This window comes from Eurytemora carolleeae, unplaced genomic scaffold, assembly GCF_000591075.1.
Source record: "Eurytemora carolleeae unplaced genomic scaffold, Eaff_2.0 scaffold1735, whole genome shotgun sequence".
NCBI classification, from domain to species: domain Eukaryota; kingdom Metazoa; phylum Arthropoda; class Copepoda; order Calanoida; family Temoridae; genus Eurytemora; species Eurytemora carolleeae.
In genome coordinates, this window is record NW_019397629.1 from 32,388 (window position 1) to 52,517 (window position 20,130).

Genomic DNA, 20,130 nt, shown 5'->3' on the forward strand with positions numbered 1-20,130 from the left:
ATCAAAAAATCAATCATTTTTAACCTTAACAATTCAAAAAAGAAGAAAAAGCAGGTTTACCTGTTAAGAATTAAAAAATAAACCAGCAATATTGCTCTATTAAATAAAATTAAAACTTGATTGTCTTTCAAGTAGAGACGAGGATATAATATGGAACAAATGTGACAAAGGAAACTTTAAAATGTTGGGCATTTTTAATGTTCCACCCGGTAACCGACAAAAAAGCTCTATGAAAAAAAGTCTTCGAAAAAAAATCCTAAATTTTGGCACTAATGAAGTCCTGCGGAAAATAAGTCCTTGCAATAAAAAGTCCTACCATTTTGAAACTTTATTTTCTAGGACTTTTTTATACAAAAACGTCCCAGGAAAAAGTCCTATTATAGTAGAAAATGTATGGGAACAGTGGATGTTTACAACCATACAAAAAGGGGCAATTGATATTAAAAAACACCCCTGGCTATATTCAAATGCAGATTCATTGAAAAAATCCTTTACTTGACCTCATTTTCACAAGAATTAGGACTTTTTTTCTTGTTTTTTTTTCTTCGGATATATTTTTTTCAGGACTTTAATTCCTGTGATCTTATTTTCTGAGACTTTGTTGGCAGCCCCCACACTAGTTTAGGGAAAAAGTCCCAGGAATCTAAAATTCAGGACTTTATTTCCAGCGACATTTTGTCCTAGGACTTGAGAAAATGAGGACATTTTTACCAAAGTTTTTATTTCCAGGTTTTTTTCCCGGTGACTTTCTTACATAGATTCGTCAGACCCTGGCTGTAGTGAAATATAAATATAGTTAACTGGAAGACTCGAATATAATTTAAAGAAATATTTTTACAAGAGGTTTACTAAATTTGGGGGGAGGGGGTGTTCTAGTAATTGTACTTGTACAGGAGGGAGGTGTTATGGGTAACAAGAGGGGGGGGGGGGTAAGAAGTAAAACTACTGGACCGAGATAAGAAGATTTATTCACACTTGGGGAATATTGGAGAATGTACAGTGTACAGTGGGGAATATTAGACACTGTACAGTGGAGAATATTGGAGAAAGTACAGTGTACACTGGATAATGTTGGAGTTTGTACAGTATAGTGGAGAATATTGGAGAATGTACGATTTACGCTGGATAATGTTGGAGTTTGTACAGTATAGTGGAGAATATTAGAGAATGTACAGTGTACACTGGATAATGTTGGAGTTTGTACAGTATAATGGAGGATATTGGAGAATGTACAGTTTACACTGGATAATGTTGGAGTTTGTACCTTATAGTGGAGAATATTAGAGAATGTACAGTGTACACGGGATAGTGTTGGAGTTTTTACCTTATAGTGGAGAATATTGGAGAATGTACGTTGTACACTGGATAATGTTGGAGTTTGTACACTGTAGAGGAAAGATTATTGGAGTATGTAAACTGTACAATGGAGAATGTTGGTGTTATGTACACTGTACAATATGAATATTAGAGTTTGCACACTCTGCAGTGGAAAATGTTAAAGTCAAACAGAAAGATTATTGGAGTATGTAAACTGTACAGTTGAGAATATTGGAGTATATAAACTGTACAGTTGAGAATATTGGAGTATGTAAACTGTACAGTTGAGAATATTGGAGTATGTAAACTATACAGTTGAGAATATTGGAGTATATAAACTATACAGTTGAGAATATTGGAGTATATAAACTATACAGTTGAGAATATTGGAGTATATAAACTGTACAGTTGAGAATATTGGAGTATGTAAACTGCACAGTTGAGAATATTGGAGTATGTAAACTGTAGAGTTGAGAATATTGGAGTATATAAACTGTAGAGTTGAGAATATTGGAGTATGTAAACTATACAGTTGAGAATATTGGAGTATGTAAACTGTACAGTTGAGAATATTGGAGTATATAAACTGTAGAGTTGAGAATATTGGAGTATGTAAACTATACAGTTGAGAATATTGGAGTATGTAAACTGTACAGTTGAGAATATTGGAGTAGTTGAGAATATTGGAGTATGTAAACTATACAGTTGAGAATATTGGAGTATATAAACTGTAGAGTTGAGAATATTGGAGTATGTAAACTGTACAGTTGAGAATATTGAGCATATTTTAGAGCTAATGTACATACTGTATCCGTCTTGTGCACTTCTTTCGTACTAACTTAGTTAATACCATTGACGAAACTAATTAACGCTGTGAACTGAATATCTCAGGAAACTCCGAATGTCAATTGAATCACCATGATTCGTTAAATATGAGATATAAAAAGTCGTCTTTAATAGTCTTAAGGTATTATACTGTTTCGATGTTTAATTGTCTTCTAATAAAAATGAGTTAAACCCTTTATTTGATATCTTCACGAACATTTCACGAACACAATACACACCCAAAATCCATCTCAGACACGCTCATCACACATAAATAATTCAAAAAGGTAGATTTGAGAAGGTTAAGACTTAGTCAAGATTAGTTTAAGAATAAGATTCCAATCCTTATCCTCTCCTTATATCTTTTACCCTTTACACCCTCACCCTATCCTAATTTCTCCTTAGTTTATCCTCTCTTTAGTCTTCATCTCTTGTTAATTCATCCTATCAAATATTTCCCCTATTTTTCTCCTTTTATCCTAATTCTTCTCTCTTTGAATTTCTCCGATTCTTCCTTATTCCATTCTTCTTTAAAACTAGCCTTTTTTATGGTTCAAAGCAAAAATAATTCAAATGATTTAACTTTATTGAGATTTATTTATTTTTTACTCTTCATGTTGCACAGATGGATCCTTACATTAAAAATAGGATTCAAATTAAAGTGATATTTAGTGTTGTTCTATAGTATTCATAAAACTGTCCGTCTACTCTACGCAGAAACGGAGAAATGCGCTCAGTCCGAGCATTCATATTCATATTTTCATATTTTTATTCAACTACAAAGCACGAGATAATACAAATAAAAAAATCACAATTTACTATGTAGTTTGGACCCGCCTAACCAGAGTAGGTTGTTTTAATTGGTTGGCCCACTATAAACGAATGAGAATTGCAGATAAAAAAAATGTACATTGTACATTTTAAACATAAGAATGATAATAAATCAGTAAAAGGGTAAGGAGGAGGTGAGGGAGTATAAAGAAAAGGGAGGATACTCAGCGTAAGGGTTGGAACAGAGGGTAACATAAGTTATTAGAATCATGTTTATGAACTACAGGGTGAAGAAGATAGTAAAGACTAAGTTTATCCACATGATACACAGTTTTTTTTTTACAGATATAATTTGCATAACTATCTAAATAGATCTAAATAGATAGAATGAAACCATCAAAAAAGTCGGAGAAAAGAAGGCAGTCTATAGTAACCCGCACACAGATGAAGTAAGTCTATAGTAACCCGCACACAGATGAAGTAGTTGGCTTTTGCCTCGATCCCAAAGCCAAGCGAGTCTCGTATTTCCATTCTAAATTTTCAATAATTATAAATAAAGACGTTTAACTCTTCAACGTTCATATTAAATAAAGTTATAAGATAGATCCAAAATTCATATTTCAAACAAATACAAGTGCCCGGGAATTTTAGATAGGCCTCCTCAACCCACTTAAAACTATAGACTCAAAAAGATATTATCGGGTTGGCCACACTAAATACCCCCGGCACACAATACAATAAAGACGACTTATTGATTTAAGTATTTAATTTCTTAAAGGCTTTGCTCAAATTACAAAATAAAAAGAATCTGTTCATTGACAGCTTCTCTAAGTTTCAATGTTATGCGTATAAATGCTGTTCAAAAACTTGGTAAAATCGAAATTAAAATCGAAAGTCGTCTTCTCTCTTAATAAAGTTTATAGATAAGATTGTTTATTGTATTTGATATTCCTACTAAACGAATAGAAGATGTGAATATATAATTATATAAATACATAAATATATATTTTCTTTAGAGAAGAAAGCATTGTTATTGATAAATGTACACAATAACTTATCTCCATAGAAATACAAAATAATAACAATTTCCCCATTATTTTGCATAATCTTAATAGAAGGTGGAATACAGTAAGAAGTGTTTTTTGATTACCAAATTATCATTCTTTAATTTTAAGTTAATATGGTTTCAATTTCTTCATTTCCAATACACATTGAAAACGATTTATCATTTAAAAACAATCACAAATATTTTTTAAATTTGTTATTTTTAATTGTTGAGATGTTAAGATGTTAAAAGAAATCTTAATTTTTGTGGTCGACATATTAAAACCTCTAATCTAGTTCTACAATCTGTTAGAGTTGACTAACACTGCATGGTTTCACCTCATCAGCTGGATATAGTGTTGCTTCGCTTCTGATTTGTTAAATGTACAACTGTTGTACATACTCCTATCTTATTCAATCAAAATAAACTTCTTGCAGTCCATATTATTGCGTTAGATTCAGGGTGTACCACGAAACATGATCATCATTTCCGAAATGTGGTCTGTCTTTTTGTGCTTTCGATATTACCGGAGATTCAGATTTCAACTTATTAAATAAAACCTTTTTACAAACATTTTTGGTTGCTTGTAGATCTAAACTGTTTATATATTTGCTAAATCCTTAGCTTTCCCGTTAAAAGACTAGATATTCAAGTCATAACGCCAAATTATAAATTATAAGATTTTTTAGAACTGATGAATTACGATGCATTTATAAACCGGTTTGAAAACTTTTCTATGTCTCCTATTGAACAAAAGTAAAATATGTTTGCGAATAAATGCCGCGGTAATGTTTTTGTAGATAAAGACGACCTTCTTTTATTCAATTGAAGCTCAGAGTACATAAGGTGCAGAATGTCTAATATTTCTCCTTTTACAGTTTCTGTAAAGATTATAAAGTTGACTCTTTTCCCGGCATAAAATCATATTGAATACAAACTGTTGATCCCCCCTCCCTTGAAAGCCATTAACTACCCTCCCCCTCCCTCCCCCCTCAGGAGCCATTAACCTAGCCTCTATCAAATTCTCCTCCCCTAACGTAATGTAGTAAAATGGAACCTAGTTCCCCCATGAAAAGAAGAATCACATAATGGATATAAACACTTTACTCTTTATACAGTCTACAGGTTCTTATTGGCTGACTATATACTCAAGTTTCCATATAAGTGTATTTTGTGTTTTTTTCTGGATATTATTGATTAACAATAGATGGAGAAGAATGCGTATTAACCCTAACCCGATTGGGCTTATATAGGTTTTGGGCGGGGGGGGGGGGAGGATTCCCATATATTTGCCATGAGTTGAAATATCACTATTCCAACTTTTTAAGGCCTCACGCAAATCTGCATCTTTAGTAGAAGTAAATTCAACCTACATGAAGCATAGAGTCTGACCGCGTCAACCTTGTTGCACCGTCAAGTCCTGTCCATAGAGCTAGGCACAGTACAATCTGGAACTGGAAAGGTTGACCCGGCTCGTAATCAAATGTACTTCGGCTGCCCGTGGCCTACTCATTTTGGAAATAGCTTCATTACATTTTTTTTCAAGGATTTTCAAAAAATTAAATTTCGGATCTGAGGCTTAAACAATAAAAAAATCAACCGGCTTTTTGACCGTCCTATACCCTGATATGGATGTATACATCACCCTCCACTAAACGCTACTATGATAAAAAAATAAAATTATACATTAGATATTGAATTAATAAAGGTAGGCTGGCTTTATTTTTTAAGGTACTAGTACAAACGTCGGACCCACAAACATCGGACAATACAAAGGTCGGTCAGTACAAATGTTGGACTTACAAACGTCGGACTGGTACAAATGTAGAACTGGTACAAACGTCGGACTGGTACAAACGTCAGACTATACCACACACTTGGAACCAATACAAACGTCGGACGTGTACAATTATAAGGAAAAACGTTGAACTTAGGTTGTAAGAAATAAATTAAAAATCACTAAATTTTTATGATAAAAATCAAAGAAAACTGAATAAAGTCTTAACTTTTGAAGGTACCACATCAACAACTGAACAAAAGGAACTGTGGCAAAAACACAGTTCCTTTTGGTAGATTTTAATTAGACCATTTGATAAAAAAATCAGAGCTAAAATTGAACTACATATTGTCCTCAGACTTTGTGAAATTGTGAATTTTGAAAAGAGGAAATAAAGGATTTAAAAAAAATATTTTAAAATTTAAATAAAATTTTCTCTTAGTCCAACATTTGTACTGGTCTGACGTTTGTACTGGTCCAACGTTTGTACTGTCCGTCGTTTGTACCAGTCTGACGTTTGTATTGGTCCGACGTTTGTGGGTCCGACTTTTGTACTGGTACCTTATTTTATTGAACACAAAGAATTGAACTTCCACCAAATCTATCTTTCGTTTGGCATATTTTTACATTATTAAGAAATAGAGAAGAAGGGGGAAATCGGAATAGGGCGGGGGAATCTTGGAGTTTTGAGAGTGGATTGATGAAAAGTGTCAGATAAAGGGGAAACCTCTATACATATATAAAGAGGGAATCCATAATTCACCAAAACATAAACAAACCATTAAATATTTTTAGCTGGATTAGGATATTTACAACCTTCCAACATTTTTAATAATTTCTATCGTCTTTAAGATAAAGGGACTATAAGCATAATTTCAATTGACCATACATGCAAAGTTGGAATTACCCGATTCACAACGGTACCCTTGAAACCCTGATCTGATCAATGGAAGATAATGTCGTGATTTTAGACTGAAAAATTTAACTTTTTGATTTTTACAAAACCGTGGAGTTTGGACCAGAGGTTTTAATGTGGTGGTTGAGACTCGTAGACGTTGTTAAACAACATCTCTAGTTCGCTGTTCATGCTGAAGGAATTTTATTAAATGTTGTATTACTTTTTTGAGTCTCACTGTATGTCTGTGTATGAATAGAGTTTGATCAGGACAAGACTCTTCCTCTCTTCTTCTTTCCCTGTCTTTGGATTGAGAGAAGAATAATAATGAGACGAGTATGATTTTCCAGACTTAACGGAGAACTTGGAGGAAAAAGGGGGAACCTAAACTTGAACCTAAACCTGGATAGAAGAAGAGAAACATGAAACTGAACCTGGATATAGGAAGAGAACTATGAACCAAAACCTGGATATAGGAAGAGAAGCATGAACCTGAACCTGAACCTGAATATAGGAGTAGTAGCATTAAAATAAACCTGGATTTAGGAAGAGAACTATGAAAATACACCTAAATATAGAAAGAGAAACATGTACCTAAACCTGGGTTTAGGAAGATAAACATAAACCCAAACATGGATACAGGCAGAGAAGTATTAACCTGAACCTGGATATAGAAAGAGAAGCTTGAACCTAAACCTGGATATAGGAGGAGAAACATGAACCTAAACCTGGATATAGGAGGATTAACATGAACCTAAACCTGGATATAGGAGGAGAAACATGAATCTAAACCTGGATATAGGAGGAGAAACATGAACCTAAACCTGGATATAGGAAGGGAAGCATGAACCAAAACCTGGATATAGGAGTAGGAACGTGAACCTAAACCTGAATATAGGAAGAGAAGCATGAACCTACACCTGGATATAGGAAGAGAAGCATGAACCTACACCTGGATATAGGAAGAGAAACATGAACCTAAGCCTGGATATAGGAAGAGAAACATGAACCTACACCTGGATATAGGAAGAGAAACATGAACCTAAACCTGGATATAGGAAGAGGAACATGAACCTAAACCTGGATATAGGGAGAGAAACATGAACCTAAACCTGGATATAGGAGGAGAAATATAAACCTAAACCTGGATATAGGAAGAGAAATATAAACCTAAACCTGGATATAGGAAGAGAAACATTAACCTTCACCTGGATATAGGAAGAGAAGCATGAACCTAAACTTGGATATAGGAAGAGTAACATATGAACCTAAACCTGGATATAGAAGGAGAAACATTAACCTGAACCTTGATATTTGAAGAAAACTATGAATCTGCAACCTGGTACAGGAAGAGAAACATTAAGAGATACTATTCTGAACCAGGAGAAAGAAGGGAAGCCTAAACTTTAGCAAGGAAGATAATATGATCCTGTACCTAAACAGAGAAGAGGAACCTAATCCTTGGTATGGGAGAAGGGAGAAGGGAGGGGCGGGTCTGAACCTGTAGCTGGAGATAGAAATAGAATAATAATGATTTGAGACTCAGTCATTGATAAATATAAAATATTTTTCAATCAAAAGATAATATTCTTCTCTCACAATACAGATAATGGAAGAGAAGAATATAGAATTCAACACTATTACAGATTAAAGAGACTGTTTTCGATTTATCTAAACTCAAACTTTGTATTTATTTCTTGAGAATGACTACTATCAAAATCCTTCCAAAGAAAATAAGTCTTTGCCGAAAACTCTATTTTTCTAATTTCTTTTTTCTTGCAACCCATGACGTCGTAGACCTTAAATTCTGTAAGATTAAATAATCCAAATTTGAAATATCTAAGAGGAAAAGCATATAGGGATTAAAAATTTGAGTTTGTGGCAATGACTTAAATCTTTTACTTCTTAGATTAATATTATTGCCACATAAATCATATTTTGCTAACCCTGTTCTCATAAATCATATTTTGTTAACCCTGTAATCATAAATCATATTTTGGTATTTTGTTAACCCTGTTATCATAAATCATATTTTGTTAACCCTGTTATCATAAATCAAATTTCGGTAACCCTGTAATCATAAATCATATTTTGGTAGCCCTGTTATCAGAAATCATATTTTGTTAACCCTGTTATCATAAATCATATTTTGTTAACCCTGTTATCATAAGTCATATTTTTTTGTTAACCCTGTTATCATAAATCATATTTTTTTTTGTTAACACTGTTATCATGAATCATATTTTGTTAACCCTGATATCATAAATCATATTTTGTTAACCCTGATATCTTAAATCATATTTTGTAAACCCTGTTATCATAAATCATATTTTGTTAACCTTGTTATCATAAATCATATTTTGTTAACCCTATTATCATAAATCATATTTTGTTAACCCTGTTCTCATAAATCATATTTTGTTAACCCTGTTCTCATAAATCATATTTTGTTAACCCTGTTCTCATAAATCATATTTTGTTAACCTTGTTATCATAAATCATATTTTGTTAACCCTATTATCATAAATCATATTTTGTTAACCCTGTTATCATAAGTCATATTTTTTTGTTAACCCTGTTATCATAAATCATATTTTTTTTGTTAACACTGTTATCATAAATCATATCTTGTTAACCCTGTAATCATAAATCATATCTTGTTAACCCTGTTATCGTAAATCATATCTTGTTAACCCTGTTATCATAAATCATATCTTGTTAACCCTGTTATAATAACACTAAAAAACTAATATTCGACCTATTGCATTTATTGTATTTTCTGTTTTCATGGAATACTACAAGATAAACATCCTAGTACTCATCTCCTCCCTCCTCTCCTTCGGCTTCAAGGGAATCTATTCCAACCTCCTCGTAATCCTTCTCAAGAGCAGCAAGATCCTCTCTCGCCTCACTAAATTCTCCCTCCTCCATACCCTCACCAACATACCTTAAACAAATTATCTTAAAATTCTAATTTTTTAAAAAGCATTTTAGAAAAACTATTTTTTTCTTCTTACCAGTGAACGAATGCTCTCTTTGCGTACATGAGATCAAACTTGTGATCCAGTCTTGCCCAGGCTTCAGCAATAGCTGTAGTATTGGAGAGCATACAGACACATCTTGGAACCTTAGCAAGATCTCCACCAGGAACTACAGTTGGGGGCTGATAGTTGATCCCAACTTTGAACCCTGTAGGACACCAATCCACAAACTGGATTGTACGCTTCGTCTTGATGTTCGCAATGGCTGCATTCACATCTTTTGGTACAACATCGCCCCTGTACAGCATACAGCAGGCCATGTACTTACCATGCCGGGGATCACATTTAACCATCTGGTTTGCAGGTTCGAAGCAAGCGTTGGTGATCTCTCCTACTGTCAGCTGTTCATGGTAAGCTTTCTCAGCGGATATAACTGGAGCGTATACAGCCAGAGGAAAATGGATTCTTAAATAAAATATTTTATTTATTAACTAATAGAATTAAACATTTTTAGAGAGTTTAAAGTGACATTCAAGTACCCATTCAGATAAAGAGGGTCTGGATCGATTCACAATGATGCCCTTTGAACCTTTTCCTTTTCAATAATGAGGAAGATACATTCGTTTTTCTGATTTAAAAGGTTTCACTTCATTGTTTCAATACCATAAATGCGCAAGTCTCTTACAGTAGATAAAAACCACAAATAGGAATAATACATTTTCCATTAGCGAAACATAGATATCTCATTCGTTCTAGATCAGACAAAGCTTTCGAGGGTACTGTTGTGAATCTATATAGTAAATCTGCATATGCATATACAGAGGTTCTTCTGAAATTACGTTTACAGTCTCTTTAAGAGAAAAAGTATGAATTTTTTAAAAGATCAAACCTTGGGTATGGAACCAGATTAGTTTGAAACTCCGTGAGATCAACGTTGAGAGCTCCGTCAAACCTCAGAGATGCAGTGATCGACGACACGATCTGCCCGATCAATCGGTTCAGGTTGGTGTAGGTTGGCCGCTCAATGTCTAGGTTCCTGCGGCAGATATCGTAGATGGCCTCGTTATCGACCATGAAGGCGCAGTCGGAGTGCTCCAGGGTGGTGTGGGTAGTCAGGATAGAGTTGTACGGTTCTACCACAGCTGTTGCAACCTGTACAGTACATGATGATTATAGAAATCGAAAATAATTAAAATTTAAGTTTAGTTGAACGGTGTTAGGTACTTTCCCAAAGGCATATTCCTTAGGGCGACTTCCCAAGTGACAACTTCCCAAATGTGAAATTTCCCAAGCGGCAACTTCCCAAAGGGTAGGTTAGGCCCTCTGAGCCGCTTCAGGATTCAATGGGGGGCCGAGCGCTGCGGCTAGGACGGACTAGGGAGCCGAGCGCCGCGGCTAGAACATTCTCTGGGCCGAGCACTGTGGCTAGGACAGATTTGGGAAGTTGCCGCTTGGGAAATTGCACATTCGGGAAGTTGCCGCTTGGGAAAAACCTTTGGAAAAGTAGCTCATATCAATTAAACTACTTCTCTATCGTTCATTAATTTCCAACTTAGTTTAATAATATTGTCTAAGAGCATCAACTTTTTATTTTAAGTACATATCATTCCAAACCCAACACGTCAGAGACAATTACGTACGTATTATGAGCTTCTATAATGTTCAACGGAAATATATACTATTTTTAATAAATGTCTCCACAATAAATTTCGTGTGGATAAAAGTATTGAAGCATTTAAAGTATAATTAAAATCGTAAGTTTTCCTTGTTTAATAAATATGATATATTTTATTTTCTGTCGTGTGTCCATATTGTCTTTATTGATATAAAAGAGACGGGTACAGATTTAATAAAAGTCAGGATGTCTTGTCAAATTCAATTTTAAATTCAATATTGTTAAATTCTTCCGACAACATTTATTCAATTCTAAACTAGAGGGTGGACTGTGTAAAAAGAGAGAAGGACTGAACTTATTTTATTTGTCAAAACTCGCATCGGAACGATATATGTTGATTATTAACGATGGTTAAATGAATTTGGTCTTTCCCACAAACCCTGATTTTCTAATTCCTATATATGTACAAAAAAATGTCTTAGACCTCAGAAATACTTCAGACGATTAAATTTGTTAGATCAAATAATTAAAGGTTTACAAGATGAGGTTGCAAAGATACAGGGATTTTGAGTTTTTGGCAAATACACTATTCTGTTAGCTTCAAAAGGCTCGGAAACATCCTAGTTTTGAGTTCCATTCTTAAATGTCACTCATTTAAACATGTCTGTTCATCTTTCTTAACTTACAATCCCTCCAATCTTTAGATCAACTATTTAAGTGAAATTTGATTTTGCACCCTACACAAATGCTGTGTTTTATGTTCATTAAACTATTGTAAATTAAGAAAAAGTTAGACCTCGTCTCAAATGATATAGACATTAATTTTCTAATGCCAAGTAGTTTGAATCTGGAAACCTTAGTCAGCAATTCGTCTTTTATCAGCTCCTTGTTAATTTTCCTGTGAGATTACTGTAAAAAGAAGAAGCTAATTACGACAAAAAGATGGAGTGAGGACCCATTTGGATTAAGAAAAGAATAAGAGGAAATCCTTTTGTCTAAATTATTTATCTGCCTTACAGGGACTGTAAGCGTAATTTTATATGACCCTCCCTGCAAATATGGCAATGCCCGATTCACAACGGTACGCTTGAAACCTTCATGTGATCAACATTGTGAAGAATATTGTCTTTTTATCTAGGTTTAAAAGTGTTTAATTCGGATCAATTATATCTTAGCATAGGGAGTCACTTTCAATTACGCTTACAGTCCCTTTAATCCGGAATACCTAAGAATTTTCGCATAAATGAGAATTTAGGAACTTTAATGAATCGATCCGAAACAATTACCCAATAGGCCTAACTGCTACTTCAAAATGAAGGTCTGTATAAAAAGAAGAGAGGAGAAAGGGGCAGTGTACTAACCTGTGGTGCAGGGTATATAGAGAACTCAAGTTTAGATTTCTTTCCATAGTCTACTGAGAGCCGTTCCATGAGAAGAGAAGTGAACCCTGATCCAGTTCCTCCTCCGAATGAATGAAAGATGAGGAACCCCTGAAGCCCTGTGCACATATCCGCTAGTTTCCGAACCCGATCTAGAACCAGATCAACGATCTCCTTCCCGATGGTGTAGTGCCCCCTCGCGTAGTTGTTGGCGGCGTCCTCTTTCCCTGTAATCAGCTGCTCGGGATGGAACAGCTGACGGTATGTTCCAGTTCGAACCTCGTCTACAAAAAGTTAATGGTTTCAGTCCTTTCTCCGGGTCCTAATATTGATACTGAAAAGGTGTTTTATCTCTCCTCTCCTTTTCTATGGTAGACTATACTTTATATCATTTATATCCACTCTCCTACCTCTCTCCGGACTAGTTATTTTCTAAATACAGCCCCAGTCTCACAAGAAATATTGTAAAAACTTTCAATTCTCTCTTCACTCTTTCCCTCTAGGATCTTCTCACCAACCTAACCTAGTATCTTCCATCCTCTCCTCCTATAATCCACATTTTTGTACTTTGCCAAGTTTAAAAAAAGGAAAATCTGCCAAAAAGTTAAATTGTAAATTGCAAAACATGTTACATTTCTAGTCCTGCTATGGGACTGAGTTTTTGCCACAAACTCAAACTTTCTAATCAATTTCATAAACATTCCGTTTGATCAAATAATGTAAGTTTGAAATATAAAAAGGTGTACACTTTCAAGTTACAAAGATATAGGGTTTAGCAAATTATGAGTTTGTGGAAAAGACTCAATTCCTTTCCTCTATCTAAACCAGCACTAGCCCCCCCCCTTCTTTTCCTAAATCCCTCTTTCTAGAATATATATCTCCGAACCCCCTCATCCCCTATCTATTCCTCCGCATTCTTACTTTGAATTAAATAAAGATTGGTGCCAGAGGGTTCATCAAAATAAATCTTTATTACAAATTGAATTTCAGAGTTTCAAACGGATGCGGAGCAGAGGAAAGAGGGGATCGGAGAGAAGGGAGGGATTGGATGAGGGATGGAGTAGGATTGGATGAGGGATGGAGTAGGATTGGATGAGGAATCGAGTAGATAGGATGAGAAAAGGAGTAGGATTGGCTAAGAGGAAGGAGTAGGAATTGGATAATCAGGAAGAGAAGGGGATAAGCTTGAAGTCCGAAGGGTAATATGGCGATTTGATCAGGGGGTGGAGGTTAAAGAGAAAATATATGTTGAAAAGAGTTGTATAAATAGTAGAATAAATAGTAGGATAAATAGTAGGATAAATAGTAGGATAAATAGTAGGATAAATAGTAGGATAAATAGTAGGATAAATAGTAGGATAAATAGTAGGATAAATAGTATGATAAATAGTAGGATAAATAGTAGGATAAATAGTATGATAAATAGTAGGATAAATAGTAGGATAAATAGTATGATAAATAGTATGATAAATAGTATGATAAATAGTAGGATAAATAGTAAAATAAATAAGGAAATAAAAGGTCTAAAGAATACGAAAAGAACTTTTGATTAAATTGATAAAAAAACGTAAAAAATTTAGGACACGAAAAGAATGGGCATCAAATAGTAATAAGGAAGATTGGGTTTGAGAAGGAAAGGATAAGAATGAACAAAAAAAGAAAAGTAGCTGTAAGAAATGAATAAGAAGAGGTCCATCCTCCCCCCTCCAATATCTAAAAATCTGACACGATTTTAGAAACATCTTAAACTAAATTGAATTGAAAGGATGAACATTAGACCCTGAGCAGATCCAATGTTATCCCTCCAGGATACAAATAGTCTTATCTAGCTCCAGGGGGTGCAGTTCTCATTTTATCTAATTAATCTACAGTATTTCAGGACAAAATACACAGAAAGAGCCCCCCCCCCCTCCGCGCGCGGGGGGGGGGGGGGGGGGGGGGGGGGGGAGGATTTTATTAGNGGGGGGGGTTAAATAATTTTCGACAAACCTACAACAGTCGGCTCAAGATCTACAAAAACAGCTCTTGGAACATGTTTCCCGGCTCCGGTCTCAGAGAAGAACGTATTGAAGGAGTCGTCTCCGGCTCCGATAGTTTTATCAGAGGGCATCTGTCCATCCGGCTGGATTCCTTTATAAAAACACAAAAACGTTATTTAATTGTTGAAACTTTGCAAACACGACAGTATTGAAAATTTAATTGCTTTTTCAATCTGGGAAAATCTAGATTGAAAAATTTCACAAATGGGTGAATTCAATTCCGATTCATGCTAGAGCGGGGTTGAATAATTAAAACCCGGAGGGGGATAACCGACTAAAACCGTCCTAAACACTCAGTCTAATTCCTATTAAATCAAAAAACGTTCCCAAATCAATGTTTAAATCAGAAAGGAATTCTTTTTCTCATCTTTTGTGATTCTTGAGAGAAATTTTATAATTTTGAACTCCAAAATGATTTTTTGAAAATTAAAATGTAATGTACTCCTACCATGTTCGAGACAGTACAACTCCCAGCAAGCATTACCAATCTGTACTCCAGCTTGTCCAATATGTACTGAGATACACTCACGCTGTAAAATAAATAAAATCAGTAATTTTCATATTTATAGATTAATTAGGGGTCATATCTCGGTGATGTCTGACAATAAATTCTGGGGTTGCCATCAAAGAATGCCTAATGTAGCATTATGAAAGTTTTTGTTCATTAAGTATACTTTTATGTAAAGGAATTGCTTTTTTGTCACAAACTCAAATTTTTTAAACCTAATGTCAAAGAGCTTTGATATTTCAAACAGTAAATTCTTTTAACTAAAATAATTTGAAATATCAAAGGTTTTAATAAAAGGTTGCAAAGATATAGGGATTAGAACAGTTGTGTTTGTGGCAAAGACTCAATGTCTCTAAATTTATAAAGTGTAATTTTGAAAAATATTTTATTTGGTGAAAAATATATAAATAAATCTCTATCACTAGCTATGAGGGTGAAAAAATAAAACTAGAACTGTTTTCCAAAAAAAGTACGAGATCATCTTATTGTTATATTTTCTAAATGAACTATAATTTAATTTCGCATTTTATTTGATCTACCAAGAGAAACCCATAGGTATTTCATTGAGCCCATTTCTAATGTTCCTCATATTAAAACAGTTTTATGCACTCGTTTTGTACAATTTGTGACCAGTTCATCAAATTGTCATAAGGTATGTATTCGACTTATAGTAGATCTAAGTAAACAGGATTTAAGAACTGTTTTATGTAAAAATCTTGAATCTATTGCACAAGATTGTAATGTACAATCTAGAAATCTAAACAAATTTTGCGTGAAACAAAATATGATATACAATCATATTCCTTTAGACCAAGAATGGAAATTACCCATTCTTCATGAATTACTCAAAGTTAAAGAAGATAATTTTGTTCTGAACAACTTTAATGACAATGAGATTGCAACCGTGATCAACTTTTTATGTTCCGACTAGAAACTATATTTATATATTATACTTTATTCTTGTTTTTGTCTTATCATATTGTACCATTTTACCTTTGTGTACGAATAAATCTATAATCTATAATTACTCTCCTCATACCCAATATTTTAATTCGTAGACCTTTGATACTTCAAACCTTGAATTCTGCTAGAGTCAAAATTAAAATGGCCATAGGCTTACAAGTCAGGTTGCAAAGATAAGCTCCATATTTTTTTTTATTTTTTTACACCAATACCGTACTTAGTACCGATATGATAAATAAAGATTATGGAAACCCATTCATCTAAACCATACCCGCTTATCCTTCCTCTTCTTATACAGTTCTTTAGCCTTATCCATCATACTCCTAGGATATATCTACATCTTTTACTTCATGTTTCATCTATCTTTCTATATATATATATATACTACAATATCTATCTTTCTATGTATACATACTTAAACTATAATATCCTTATATATGAAGTAATAAGCTTTGTTTGAATTTGTTTGTTTGTATGATCGATCATAACTCTTTAACCCCCTTGACTACATGAACAAGGTAGAACATACCGTTCATGGTTTCGTTCAAAAATTCCAAGTTACCTTAAACTAAAATTTCGTTGGATACTGAGGGATCTGCAGTACACTGACCACACTGTACTGCAGTGATCTGCAGTACACTGACCACACTGTACTGCAGTAATCTGCAGAACACTAACCACACTGTACTATCTGCAGTACACTGACTACACTGTACTGCACTGCAGTGATCTGTAGTACACTGACCACACTGACCGATATATTTTTTAATGCGGAGAATGAATTGAACAGCTTTTATATGGATAAAAAATTTTCCGGAAAAACTGGATTTCAAAGCTAGTTCGACATATATATACCTATTATATATATTTTCCGTCTTAAAATTTGATTTTATTCCATCTTTTTATATGTACTTAATGGGTTCGATTAATCTTTTTTATACACTGACCCAAAGTTCATCTGTGAATCTTTCTCTACTTTTACAACAAATTCTATTATCTCTAATTTGCTAATTATACTTAAAGTTTTAATAATATTTCTCTACTTATACACCAAATTCTATTATCTCTAATTTTCTAATTATACTTAAAGTTCTAATAATATTTCTCTACTTATACACCAAATTCTAATATCTCTAATTTTCTAATTATACTTAAAGTTTTAATAATATTTCTCTACTTATACACCAAATTCTATTATCTCTAATTTTGTAATTATACTTAAAGTTTTAATAATATTTCTCTATTTGTACACCAAATTCTAATATCTCTAATTTTCTAACTATACTTAAAGTTCTAATAATATTTCTCTACTTATACTTTAAATTTTAACATCTCTTATTTTTCTAAAAAGACTCAAAATTATATTAATCTTTCTTTACTTATATGTGACAAATTCTAATATCTCTTAATTTTATAAATACACTCAAAATTCTAACCATCTTTTTCTACGCATGAGCCAAATTCGAATATCTTTTATTTGTCAAATTAAATATAGCCAAAATTCTAAGAATATTAAGTCCAGATTAGATTTTTTCCCATGTATATTTTAAACCAGATATTCTAAAAATTAAAAAAAAACATTTTACTACAAACTTATCAGGTTTAAAAGAAATATAAAAATCAATTAATAAAATATTTCCTTTGTTTATCAGCCAAGTTGGATCATTTAACTTTTTTCACAAAATAAATGCAAGTTAGATCTTAGTTTGAACTTGATGAAGAAAGTTTGGAAGGTTCCAACTTTGTCTCATCTTTTCAGACTGGAGAAAGAAATATCGGAGAAGTTCGGTAATTTCTAAAGGAACAGTCCCCAAATCTTTATTATACAATTTTCATTTCAGTTGGAATATTTTAGTTGGAATCTCTTTAATTTTGCAGCTGATTTTTTTCTTTTCTATAAGATCCGAGTTAAATTTTTAAAAAAACTTTTCTTTTTTTACAATTTTTTTTGTTTTCATACCTTTGTTTGAATATGATTTTTATATACTGTTGCGATTTGCAAATACAACGTTAAGTTATGTAAAATCTGGCAAATATCTAAAGTTGTTTTTCTATCTTTTTAACTGTTCCAAATTAAATATGGTTATTTGAATCTTTTTCTTTTTATACTACTTTAAACTCTTATCTTTATTTTTTTTAAATTTTCTAGTTTTATTTTATTTTGTCGGAAAATGATATTTTTTTCTACATTACACGTGGACTTATATTTCAAGTGACCCTCCATTTATAGAGGGAAAAGTCCCATTCATATCGGTAGCCTTTGAAGAAAATAATCATCAAGTTTTTTTTGCCAAACCCGGGTTGCTTGTAAAGGAATTGAGTCTTTGACACAAACTCTGATTTTCTAATTCCTGTATCTCTGCAACCCAATGTCGTAGACCTTAGATATTTCAAACTATGAATTCTATTGCATCAAATTATCTTAGTTTGAAATATTAAAAGTCTACAACATCAAGTTCCATAGATATAGGGATTAGAAAATTTGAGTTTGTGACAAAAACTCAATTCCTTTGTGAGTGTGCATTTTACTTCTAAATAAGTGAACAATCTCTTTAATATATGATGTGTTGAAGGATTACCATGGTTTCAAGGTTTGATGTTGAGGAGAGGAGAGAAGAGAAGGTTGCAGGTTATGAAGGTGTAGATAAGGTATCACCACGCAACCGAATGGTTCAGGTTCGTCTTGGAGGAAAATTCATCAGTTTCTCCGGTACTCCGTCCTTAAAACCCATTGGCGGAGACAGGTTTAGGTCAGGGAGAAAACGGGTTTAGGATTGGTTGACTCCGGCCACGTGATTTTACTGGTCTGAATCAAGGTATTGATAAAACACTGTGAAGAGGGGATCTTGGGGATTCAAGCAGTCAGGCAATCATGAAAGCTTGCAACTCAGGCAGATTAAGGCCATACCCTATTTTCCTCTGCAACTTTTTCTTGTAATAAATCATGATATAGAACCGCATAACTGTATAATAACACAAATACCTAGAAATATACCCTGACACAACTTTATTCTTGAAAGATATTGGAAATTATATCAAATGCATAGATGCTACTTTACTGCCTAGATAAGGGCCTAATATTACTTTACTGCCTAGATAAGGGCCTAATACTACTTTACTGCATAGATAAGGGCCTAATACTACTTTACTGCATAGATAAGGGCCTAATACTACTTTACTGCCTAGATATGTGCCTAATACTTCTTTACTGCATAGATAAGGGCCTAATGCTACTTTACTGCCTAGATATGTGCCTAATACTACTTTACTGCCTAGATATGTGCCTAATACTACTTTACTGCCTAGATAAGGGCCTTATACTACTTTACTGCCTAGATATGTGTCTAATACTACTTTACTGCATAGATAAGGGCCTAATACTACTTTACTGCCTAGATAAGGGCCTAATACTACTTTACTGCCTAGATAAGGGCCTAATACTACTTTACTACCTAGATAAGGGCCTAATACTACTTTACTGCCTAGATAAGGGCCTAATACTACTTTACTGCCTAGATAAGGGCCTAATACTACTTTACTGCCTAGGTAAGGGCCTAATGATACTTTACTGCCTAGATAAGGGCCTAATGATACTTTACTGCCTAGATAAGGGCCTAATACTACTTTACTGCCTAGATAAGGGCCTAATACTACTTTACTGCCTAGGTAAGGGCCTAATGCTACTTTACTGCCTAGATAAGGGCCTAATGATACTTTACTGCCTAGATAAGGGCCTAATGCTACTTTACTGCCTAGATAAGGGCCTAATATTACAATCGCAAATCTTAGAAACAGAAACGATTTTCATATTCCTAGAATAAAATCTATTAAAATTGGACTGCTCCCCCCTCACAATTTCCCTAAAATATGGTATGAAAATAAACGACACTTTTCTAAGCTTTCAAATATCAATCTTACTTTTAATTTTAAACAGAATTTAATAGAAGATTTTTATCAGCAGAACAAATGTTTTAACACATGCTATGTTTGCAAAAGAATCGAAGAAACCAAAGAC

At 33.6% G+C, this 20,130-nt stretch overlaps 1 protein-coding gene across 1 annotated transcript; it reads right to left on the bottom strand.

The window, feature by feature from the left end:
* Positions 1 to 9,382: 9,382 nt before the first annotated feature.
* LOC111715258 (tubulin alpha-3 chain) lies at positions 9,383 to 19,417 on the bottom strand. Its single transcript, XM_023490563.1, has 7 exons — positions 18,695 to 19,417; positions 15,093 to 15,174; positions 14,595 to 14,735; positions 12,588 to 12,889; positions 10,501 to 10,763; positions 9,648 to 10,076; positions 9,383 to 9,577 (listed from the first exon to the last, which is right to left on the bottom strand). Exons 1-7 carry the CDS (start codon positions 18,695 to 18,697, stop codon positions 9,442 to 9,444), a joined length of 1,356 nt encoding a protein of 451 aa, XP_023346331.1. The 5' UTR covers positions 18,698 to 19,417; the 3' UTR covers positions 9,383 to 9,441.
* Between the last annotated feature and the right edge of the window lie 713 nt (positions 19,418 to 20,130).

Bases quoted from the DNA above. Each gene is read 5' to 3' on its own strand.
- LOC111715258 (XM_023490563.1), bottom strand. The intron at 12,890-14,594 runs GTTTGTCGAAAA...AACTTTTTGTAG, and splicing joins TCTTGAGCCGACTGTTGTAG to ACGAGGTTCGAACTGGAACA. The intron at 10,764-12,587 runs GTTAGTACACTG...TGTACTGTACAG, and splicing joins CTATATACCCTGCACCACAG to GTTGCAACAGCTGTGGTAGA.